The sequence below is a fragment of the Chanos chanos genome, chromosome 8 (genome assembly GCF_902362185.1).
Source record: "Chanos chanos chromosome 8, fChaCha1.1, whole genome shotgun sequence".
Lineage (NCBI taxonomy): Eukaryota > Metazoa > Chordata > Actinopteri > Gonorynchiformes > Chanidae > Chanos > Chanos chanos.
In genome coordinates, this window is record NC_044502.1 from 46,745,852 (window position 1) to 46,758,754 (window position 12,903).

General features: G+C 44.0%; 1 protein-coding gene across 1 annotated transcript in view; it reads right to left on the minus strand.

The window, feature by feature from the left end:
- The window catches only part of nbeal2 (neurobeachin-like 2), a 74,685-nt gene that overhangs the window by 231 nt on the left and 61,551 nt on the right, over nucleotides 1–12,903 (minus strand). The window contains 6 exon segments of the mRNA XM_030783267.1: nucleotides 5,324–5,459; nucleotides 6,075–6,223; nucleotides 8,892–9,053; nucleotides 9,526–9,642; nucleotides 10,075–10,169; nucleotides 10,558–10,730. Of these exon segments, the coding sequence (XP_030639127.1) occupies nucleotides 5,324–5,459; nucleotides 6,075–6,223; nucleotides 8,892–9,053; nucleotides 9,526–9,642; nucleotides 10,075–10,169; nucleotides 10,558–10,730 (832 nt within the window).

The window sequence follows — 12,903 nt, forward strand, 5'->3', positions numbered from 1 at the left end:
ACCACCAATACAACACAGTAACAACACACTACAACCACATAGTCCTACCACTGAACCACCACCAATACAACACAGTAACAACACACTATTAAAACCACATAGTCCTACCACTGAACCACCACCAATACAACACAGATTACACTACACTACAACCACATAGTCCTACCACTGAACCACCACCAATACAACACAGATTACACCACACTACAACCACATAGTCCTACCACTGAACCACCACCAATACAACACAGATTACACTACACTACAACCACATAGTCCTACCACTGAACCACCACCAATACAACACAGCAACAACACACTATTAAAACTACATAGTCCTACCACTGAACCACCACCCATACAACACAGATTACACTACACTACAACCACATAGTCCTACCACTGAACCACCACCAATACAACACAGATTACACCACACTACAACCACATAGTCCTACCACTGAACCACCACCCATACAACACAGATTACACCACACTACAACCACATAGTCCTACCACTGAACCACCACCAATACAACACAGATTACACTACACTACAACCACATAGTCCTACCACTGAACCACCACCAATACAACACAGCAACAACACACTATTAAAACTACATAGTCCTACCACTGAACCACCACCCATACAACACAGATTACACTACACTACAACCACATAGTCCTACCACTGAACCACCACCAATACAACACAGATTACACCACACTACAACCACATAGTCCTACCACTGAACCACCACCCATACAACACAGATTACACCGCACTACAACCACATAGTCCTACCACTGAACCACCACCAATACAACACAGTAACAACACACTATTAAAACTACATAGTCCTACCACTGAACCACCACCAATACAACACAGATTACACCACACTACAACCACATAGTCCTACCACTGAACCACCACCAACACAACACAGATTACACCACACTACAACCACATAGTCCTACCACTGAACCACCACCAACACAACACAGATTACACCACACTACAACCACATAGTCCTACCACTGAACCACCACCAATACAACACAGTAACAACACACTATTAAAACTACATAGTCCTACCAGTGAACCACCACCAATACAACACAGATTACACCACACTACAACCACATAGTCCTACCACTGAACCACCACCCATACAACACAGATTACACCACACTACAACCACATAGTCCTACCACTGAACCACCACCAATACAACACAGTAACAACACACTATTAAAACTACATAGTCCTACCAGTGAACCACCACCAATACAACACAGATTACACCACACTACAACCACATAGTCCTACCACTGAACCACCACCCATACAACACAGATTACACCGCACTACAACCACATAGTCCTACCACTGAACCACCAGCAATACAACACAGCAACAACACACTATTAAAACTACATAGTCCTACCACTGAACCACCACCCATACAACACAGTAACAACACACTATTAAAACTACATAGTCCTACCAGTGAACCACCACCAATACAACACAGACTACACCACACTACAACCACATAGTCCTACCACTGAACCACCACCAATACAACACAGTAACAACACACTATTAAAACTACATAGTCCTACCACTGAACCACCACCAACACAACACAGATTACACTACACTACAACCACATAGTCCTACCACTGAACCACCACCAACACAACACAGATTACACCGCACTACAACCACATAGTCCTACCACTGAACCACCACCCATACAACACAGTAACAACACACTATTAAAACTACATAGTCCTACCACTGAACCACCACCCATACAACACAGTAACAACACACTATTAAAACTACATAGTCCTACCACTGAACCACCACCCATACAACACAGTAACAACACACTATTAAAACTACATAGTCCTACCACTGAACCACCACCAACACAACACAGATTACACTACACTACAACCACATAGTCCTACCACTGAACCACCACCAATACAACACAGATTACACTACACTACAACCACATAGTCCTACCACTGAACCACCACCAATACAACACAGATTACACTGCACTACAACCACATAGTCCTACCACTGAACCACCACCCATACAACACAGTAACAACACACTATTAAAACCACATAGTCCTACCACTGAACCACCACCAATACAACACAGATTACACTGCACTACAACCACATAGTCCTACCACTGAACCACCACCAATACAACACAGATTACACTACACTACAACCACATAGTCCTACCACTGAACCACCACCAATACAACACAGTAACAACACACTATTAAAACTACATAGTCCTACCACTGAACCACCACCAATACAACACAGATTACACTACACTACAACCACATAGTCCTACCACTGAACCACCACCAATACAACACAGATTACACCGCACTACAACCACATAGTCCTACCACTGAACCACCACCAATACAACACAGATTACACCGCACTACAACCACATAGTCCTACCACTGAACCACCACCAATACAACACAGATTACACCGCACTACAACCACATAGTCCTACCACTGAACCACCACCAATACAACACAGCAACAACACACTATTAAAACTACATAGTCCTACCACTGAACCACCACCAACACAACACAGATTACACCACACTACAACCACATAGTCCTACCACTGAACCACCACCAATACAACACAGTAACAACACACTATTAAAACTACATAGTCCTACCACTGAACCACCACCAATACAACACAGATTACACTACACTACAACCACATAGTCCTACCACTGAACCACCACCAATACAACACAGATTACACCACACTACAACCACATAGTCCTACCACTGAACCACCACCAATACAACACAGTAACAACACACTATTAAAACTACATAGTCCTACCAGTGAACCACCACCAATACAACACAGATTACACCACACTACAACCACATAGTCCTACCACTGAACCACCACCCATACAACACAGATTACACCACACTACAACCACATAGTCCTACCACTGAACCACCACCAATACAACACAGCAACAACACACTATTAAAACTACATAGTCCTACCACTGAACCACCACCAACACAACACAGATTACACTACACTACAACCACATAGTCCTACCACTGAACCACCACCCATACAACACAGATTACACTACACTACAACCACATAGTCCTACCACTGAACCACCACCAATACAACACAGTAACAACACACTATTAAAACTACATAGTCCTACCACTGAACCACCACCAATACAACACAGATTACACTGCACTACAACCACATAGTCCTACCACTGAACCACCACCCATACAACACAGTAACAACACACTATTAAAACCACATAGTCCTACCACTGAACCACCACCAATACAACACAGATTACACTACACTACAACCACATAGTCCTACCACTGAACCACCACCAATACAACACAGTAACAACACATTATTAAAACCACATAGTCCTACCACTGAACCACCACCAATACAACACAGATTACACCGCACTACAACCACATAGTCCTACCACTGAACCACCACCAATACAACACAGTAACAACACACTATTAAAACTACATAGTCCTACCACTGAACCACCACCAATACAACACAGATTACACTACACTACAACCACATAGTCCTACCACTGAACCACCACCAATACAACACAGATTACACCGCACTACAACCACATAGTCCTACCACTGAACCACCACCAATACAACACAGATTACACCGCACTACAACCACATAGTCCTACCACTGAACCACCACCAATACAACACAGATTACACCGCACTACAACCACATAGTCCTACCACTGAACCACCACCAATACAACACAGCAACAACACACTATTAAAACTACATAGTCCTACCACTGAACCACCACCAACACAACACAGATTACACCGCACTACAACCACATAGTCCTACCACTGAACCACCACCAATACAACACAGCAACAACACACTATTAAAACTACATAGTCCTACCACTGAACCACCACCAATACAACACAGATTACACCGCACTACAACCACATAGTCCTACCACTGAACCACCACCAATACAACACAGTAACAACACACTATTAAAACTACATAGTCCTACCACTGAACCACCACCAATACAACACAGATTACACTACACTACAACCACATAGTCCTACCACTGAACCACCACCAATACAACACAGATTACACCGCACTACAACCACATAGTCCTACCACTGAACCACCACCAATACAACACAGATTACACCGCACTACAACCACATAGTCCTACCACTGAACCACCACCAATACAACACAGATTACACCGCACTACAACCACATAGTCCTACCACTGAACCACCACCAATACAACACAGATTACACCGCACTACAACCACATAGTCCTACCACTGAACCACCACCAATACAACACAGTAACAACACACTATTAAAACTACATAGTCCTACCACTGAACCACCACCCATACAACACAGACTACACCACACTATAACCACATAGTCCTACCACTGAACCACCACCAATACAACACAGTAACAACACACTATTAAAACTACATAGTCCTACCACTGAACCACCACCAATACAACACAGATTACACTACACTACAACCACATAGTCCTACCACTGAACCACCACCAATACAACACAGATTACACTACACTACAACCACATAGTCCTACCACTGAACCACCACCAATACAACACAGCAACAACACACTATTAAAACACTAAGACTATTATATTACTCTGTCATTACTACATAATACACCCAGAACTAAATCTCACCACATCACAATTATACTAGTCACTATTACTATAATATTGCATCACTAATACACTATTCACTATTACCATAATGCTGCATCACTGATATACTGTTCACTATTACCATAATGTTAAAAAATCACTAATACACTATTTACTATTACTATAATGTTACATCAATAATACAATATTCACTATTCCCATTATATAACAACACTAATACTCTATTCACCATTCCCATTATGTAACAACACTAATACACTATTCACTATTACTATAATGTTACATCACTAATACACTATTACTATGATGTTACTTCACTAACGAATAAAAACTTAAATACAATATAAGAGTATGAATTAGACAGGGCTGTAACTACAGTATAAGAGTATGAATTAGACAGGGCTGTAACTACAGTATAAGAGTATGAATTAGACAGGGCTACAGTATGAGAGGACTGCCGTCTATGAAAGAAAAAGAAAGAAAAGACTCTTACTTCCTCTGGTTTGCCAGCTCCCACCACAATGAGTTTTCCGTTGTCCAGACCCACGAGGATGTGACTGCATTCTTTAGTCACTGACACACTCCGGATCGGCACCATCAGGGCCAGGGGTGATACGGTTAGCTTCAGGCTAACACACACACACACACACACGGACACACACAGGCACGGAGACACACAGGCACGGAGACACACACACACACGGACACACACAGGCACGGACACACACAGGCACGGACACACACACACACACACGGACACACACACACACACACGGACACACACACACACGGACACACACACACACGGACACACACACAGGCACGGACACACACACGCACGGACACACACACGCACGGACACACACACGCACGGACACACACACGCACGGACACACACACAGGCACGGACACACACACACACGGACACACACACAGGCACGGACACACACACGCACGGACACACACACGCACGGACACACACACGCACGGACACACACACACACGGACACACACACACACGGACACACACAGGCACGGACACACACACACATGGACACACACACACACGGACACACACAGGCACAGACACAGACACGGTCACACAAAAAAACCTTTTCATTTGTTTCATTTAGCAGTCTGGCTCTACAACAACATGACTCTGACATGACTCGGACATGACTCGGACATGACATTCTGTTTGGTTGTGTTCTGTGGTTTGTCTGTTTGACTGTGGAGTTGTGTACCTGTACATGTCTCGGATGTGAAGGTTGCCCTCCGCAGTGCCCAGGATAACATATTCAGGCACCAGGTACACAGCTGTCACCTGCTCCTCCACCGCCTCGGACGCCAGCAGCATGCCGTTCACTGAATACACATGCACCGCGTTCTTCTCCTGCAGGAAACACACACACACCAACACACACCGTCAGCTCATTCACACCTTTAAACAGAACCAATTTCATTTTTTCTCCATCTGACCCACAAAAAGAGAAACGGATTTCACCATGACAGGCCTGCCAAGATCATAGCTGGAGAGTCTCTTATTCTTTCCTGCTATTAAGGGGTTAACTGTCAGAATCCTGAACCGTACCTCTCATCGTCAGAGAGCAGACCCCACCCCCACACTCGGAGTATTTTCAGGTACACATATGATGGAGGAATAGTGAAAAAAAAGAGAGAGATCTGAGATGTTTGAACAAATGTCACTGTTCAACATATTCTGAGATTCCTCCATCTCCGTCTCCTCAGCTCCGTGTCTGAGAGGATGGTCTGTGTGGTCAGTGTATTGTGGCAGCTATGGAAGTGGTCCTGTGAGAAGTACTTTGTGGAGAATATAAATACTGTGAAAAAATGTAGCTGCAAGCAGCAATTCTGGGGTCCAAGCACAAATAAGCTAATTGCCTAAGGGTCTTTAATTTCACGCACTAAAAATCTGTGATGAAGATTTTCACAGGCCAGTGTGAAGAAGAACTTGATGAGAGATAAAACTATTGGCTCATTGTTAATAAAACTAGCTGGAACTAGTTAGTAGGGACTTGGGGAATGCATTATAGTAGATTATGGGGCATTGCTAGTGCCATGCAGTGGCATTTAAGAGTCTTACAGATAATTCAAGATGGTCACTAAATGATGTGACCTATGGCATTCTCCATCATTGGGATGACTGTTGACAGAGGGAGAAACAAACCTATTAAGTCTCAGGAGTTCCCAGTGTTTTGTTTCGGTAGAAGGACAAACTGAATTTGTAACATAAAATCCAATGTGGCAGCCAAACCGTGTCATCAGTGTACAACATTTTCATACAGAAGAATCAACCTTTGGGCTTAGAGAAGAATGCACAGTATTCACACTTTTTAAGCTCTCATCTCATCATCACTCATTATCTAAGCCACTCCTGATTAGGGTCGCGGGGGGTGCTGGAGCCTATCCCAGCGCTCATAGGGCGAAAGGCGGAGAAACACCCTGGACAGGTCGCCAGTCCATCGCAGGGCAGACACACAGACAAACACACTCACACACACATTCATACCTAAGGGCAATTTAGTGTCTCCAATTCACCTAACCTGCATGTCTTTGGACTGTGGGAGGAAACCGGAGTTCCCGGAGGAAACCCACGCAGACACGGGGAGAACATACACTAGGGCAGCACGGTGGCACAGTGAGTAGCGCTGTCGCCTCACAGCAAGAGGGTTTCGGGTTCGGTTCCCAGCCGGGTGGCCAGGGTCCTTTCTGTGTGGAGTTTGCATACTTTTTAAGCTACTGTCTAGAATTTATATCCATTCAAACACAGTCATTCTTGAGCACCGATTCTGAGACCTTTGTAGATTGACTGGCATGTAGCTCTGGTGTTATCTGATGTAGGAACTATTCCTTCACAGTTTGGATAGAGCATACGCCAAAGGCAATACACTGGCATCAGTTAAAGTTATGGTTCAGGAACACAAGATTTTTAAGTATATTTTTCACATATTAAAAATTGGGTTTAAAATGTGCATGTTCAAGCGCTTGTGGAGTCTGTGTTTCTCGACGGACTGCTTTCAAATTTGGAATATCAAGTCAGTGAAGCCTTGTCATTGTGCACAAGAAATTTCAGAATGATTGATGAAACGGTGAATGATATTGGCTAATTAGCATATTAATTAGGAAATGAAGCAACTTGATTGGCTAGTGGTGGCCAAGTTTGTTGATGCAGCAGCTTCTTCTTCACAATTTCAGTCAGGATTTGGTTCAAGATGACGTGTTTCAAATTTCTGCAAATCGGCCCAGCCGTTCAGAAGAAGATGTCATAACTATGCAAATCATAATTATGCAAATTAGCTCAAAATCCAATGTGGCAGATTTGAAAGATTCAAGAGGCCAAGTTGTTCCGTGTGATGAGGGGAACCTGCATATCAAGTTTCGCAACTTTCTGTCAAATGGGTAAAGGGGGCTGAGCTTTTCAAAATGGCGATTTCAATTCAAGATGGCTGTCAGGTCATGTGACCAATGGACGCCATATTGTAGACAACTGTTCTGGAAATGACTCTCTACCAACCTAATCTACCAACCTAATCTACCAAATCTGGTGACGTTTCGACGCATGGTTTTGGTTTTAGGGGCAAAAATTGGAAAAGTTGTGGAAAAATAATAATAATAAAAAAAAATGATTCAAGTAAAAACAAGGGGGTTCCTGCCCCTTATGCTTGAAACCCTAATTCTTAAACATGCTGAGTCATCGCCATAATTCTTAAACATGCTGAGTCATCGCCATAATTCTGTGACACCAACCAGACAACTGAGTGGGTAAAAAAAAGCTGCAGATGTTGAATAGAGTGAGAGTGTATGTACGAGACACAACATGGGCTTTAATCACTCAAATATAAACAATATAAATAACAGAGACACAGCAGAGAGCTGCGTGCTTTTCCCCTGTCGGAGGTCAGAGGTCATGCACCTCTCCAATAACCTTAGGGCCAGGGGACTGGTAAAGAGCGAACAGACCCCTTGATTCCATTTTCTTCTTGTTGGTGGGGAGTGGTGTTTACCAGTCTGTAACCAGGCAACAGAGTAATCCCACTCACCCTCCCTGCGGGGCGCCCCTCCATGGCCGTCTGTGCCACAATGTGACCCTCCATCCCCACCTGCAGCGCCGAGATCCGCACGGGCAGACAGCTCTCACACACCGGACGCAAGGTCCGCAAAAACTGACCCCGACGAACACTGTGCACTATCAGTGTGCCATCCTGAGAGAGACAGCGAGAGAGAGAGAGACAGCGAGAGAGAGAGAGACAGCGAGAGAGAGAGAGACAGCGAGAGAGAGAGGGAACAAAGTTAAAGTTCTGAATGTTTTGTAAATATAAACCTAATTTACGTGTGTCTTTGATTTGACTGTGATTCTCTGATTTTCTGAGTCACTGTGAAAAAATTAGTCTGTCACTCAAAGCAAGGGAGAAGGAGATTTAATATGCTTACACACACACACACCACATGCTTTAATATGCTTACACACACACACACCACATGCTTTAATATGCTTACACACACACACACCACATGCTTTAATATGCTTACACACACACACACCAAACCGACAGACTAAACAAAGCTGAGACTGAACGAGATGATTCACCGAAAACAAATCTGAACCGTTTGGCCTCAGCACACTGATTCACAGCTCAGGTCTGCAGCCCCTCTGACATTTCCCTGACCTCTCACCTTTGAACCTGACACTGCCATGTCGAGCTCGGTACTGATGGCCACGCAGGTCACCTCCTGGTCATGACCACAGAGTACCTGGACTGGCCGGGGAGAGAGACCACTGGAGAAACCTCCCTACAGAGAGACAGACAGACAGACAGACAGACAGACAGACAGGTGAGAGGGCAGGAACAGATTCAGTTTGCTTTATTACACGCTTGCAACTATAACAACGTGAAACAGCAAGTGAGACAGTGGGGGCGAGTAGGACAGAGAGTGAGAGTGAAAGAGTGAGAACGACAAAGAGAAAGAGAGAGGGGGAGAGAGAGAGAGAGTGAGAACGACAGAGAGAAAGAGAGAGAGAGAGAGAGAGAGAAAGAGAGAGAGAGAGTGAGAACGACAGAGAGAAAGAGCGAGGGAGAGAGAGAGAGAGAGAGAGAGAGAGAGTGAGTGAGAACGACAGAGAGAAAGAGGGAGGGAGAGAGAGAGAGGGGGAGAGAGAGAGAGAGTGAGAACGACAGAGAGAAAGAGAGAGGGAGAGGAAGAGGAAGAGAGGGAGGAGCTGACCTGTTGGAGGACCTGCCACACCATGCAGGTTGTGTCCCGAGAGCCTGAGATGAGGTAAATACCACAGAGATCCAACGCCAGACATGTAACCACGTCTATAACACACACACACACACACACAGACGCACACGCACACACACGCGCACGCGCACACGCACACACACACACACACACACACAGAGTGAACACAGATAAATAGTTTAGAGACACTTTCTAACACACACACACACAATACATCTCTCTCTCTGTCAGACACACACACACACACACACACACACAATAGATCTCTCTTTCAGACACACACACACATACACACACACACGCACATCTCTCCCTCTCGCTCACACACACACACACGCACACATACACACACACTACACCTCTCTCTCTCACACACACATATCAACTCCTGTGAGCCCAGCTGAGCTCAGTTCCATCTCTCAAATACACACTTTACTCCAGGTCAGGAGATGACCTTCTCACCTATATGTCTGCAGATGCGTCCGACCAGTTTGGCTTTTCCCAGCGTGGTGACACGCAGGCTGCAGTCCCAGTGTCCTCCGCTGAAGAGCAGTCTGCCATCATTAGATACCACCAGGACCTGGGCACCGATGTCCACACCGGGCGAAAATGGCCCACTCAGGAACCGCTGGGTTCTAAAGAGCACAAACATGCTAGGGCGTTACTGAGAGAGAACACAGAGTTCTTCTGCAAACACAAACACACACACACACACACACACACACACAAACACACACACACACACACCCACACACACAAACACACACACACACACACACACCCACACACAAACACACACACACACACACACACACACACACACACACACACACACACACGTCTTCCTCACAACACAGGGTTACTAATCACATAACCCACACTAACGCTACAGTGTAAAGCCAAAACAGCTTGTCTTCTGTAAGAAATCAAATATCTAAACACTTCTGATGAAATGTAGCTTTATACACTAGACTGTTTACTGAAAAATTCAGAATTCTGTTACTTCATATTACCTCTGTTTCTTTGAGTAATCCTAATACAATTTGATTTTCAGAGAAAAAAAAAAGATCAGAACATGAAAAGCAGACTGCAGACAGAATTGATTAAATGTTCTTTGATTACTACTCTAATCAAATCAGTTGACTGTTTACTCAGTGAACGCCACAGACAACAAACAGATCCGCATTAAAGCGTCTCGGCCCCACCCATCTGGAGTGTCTCGGCCCCGCCCATCTGGAGCTAAACAGATAAACATTTTCTCCTGCCTGACGTCTAAAGGGTTCCTCCTCCGCCGATTTGGTTCGGATCATAAGACGCTGTACAGTATAATGGATGAAAACTGTTTCGGATAATTAAACCCCGATTTATACAGGCCGAGGACTGACAATTAAACCCTGATTTACACAGGCCGAGGACTGATAATTAAACCCCGATTTATACAGGCCAAGGACTGACAATTAAACCCCGATTTACACAGGCCGAGGACTGATAATTAAACCCCGATTTACACAGGCCGAGGACTCGGTCTGACAGAACTCTCTAACAGAACTCTCTAACCAAACTCTCTAACCGAACACTCTAACAGAACTGTCCAACAGAACTCTCTAACAGAACTCTGTATCCAAACTCTCTAACCGAACTCTCTAACCGAACACTCTAACCGAACACTCTAACAGAACTCTCTAACAGAACTCTCTAACCAAACTCTCTAACCAAACTCTCTAACAGAATTCTCTAACAGAACTCTCTAACAGAACTCTCTAACCGAACTCTCTAACAGAACTCTCTAACAGAACTCTCTAACCAAACTCTCTAACCGAACTCTCTAACAGAACTCTCTAACCAAACTCTCTAACCGAACTCTCTAACAGAACTCTCTAACAGAACTCTCTAACCAAACTCTCTAACAGAACTCTCTAACCAAACTCTCTAACCAAACTCTCTAACAGAATTCTCTAACAGAACTCTCTAACCGAACTCTCTAACAGAACTCTCTAACAGAACTCTCTAACCAAACTCTCTAACAGAACTCTCTAACAGAACTCTCTAACCAAACTCTCTAACCAAACTCTCTAAAAGAACTCTCTAACAGAACTCTCTAACAGAACTCTCTAACAGAACTCTCTAACCAAACTCTCTAACAGAACTCTCTAACAGAACTCTCTAACCAAACTCTCTAACCAAACTCTCTAACAGAACTCTCTAACAGAACTGTCTAACCAAACTCTCTAACCAAACTCTCTAACAGAACTCTCTAACCAAACTCTCTAACAGAACTCTCTAACCGAACTCTCTAACCAAACTATCTAACAGAACTCTCTAACCAAACTCTCTAACAGAACTCTCTAACCAAACTCTCTAACCAAACTATCTAACAGAACTCTCTAACAGAACTCTCTAACAGAACTCTCTAACCAAACTCTCTAACCGAACACTCTAACAGAACTGTCCAACAGAACTCTCTAACAGAACTCTCTAACCAAACTCTCTAACCAAACTCTCTAACCAAACTCTCTAACCGAACACTCTAACAGAACTCTCTAACAGAACTCTCTAACCAAACTCTCTAACCAAACTCTCTAACAGAATTCTCTAACAGAACTCTCTAACAGAACTCTCTAACCGAACTCTCTAACAGAACTCTCTAACAGAACTCTCTAACAGAACTCTCTAACCAAACTCTCTAACAGAACTCTCTAACCAAACTCTCTAACCAAACTCTCTAACAGAATTCTCTAACAGAACTCTCTAACAGAACTCTCTAACCGAACTCTCTAACAGAACTCTCTAACAGAACTCTCTAACCAA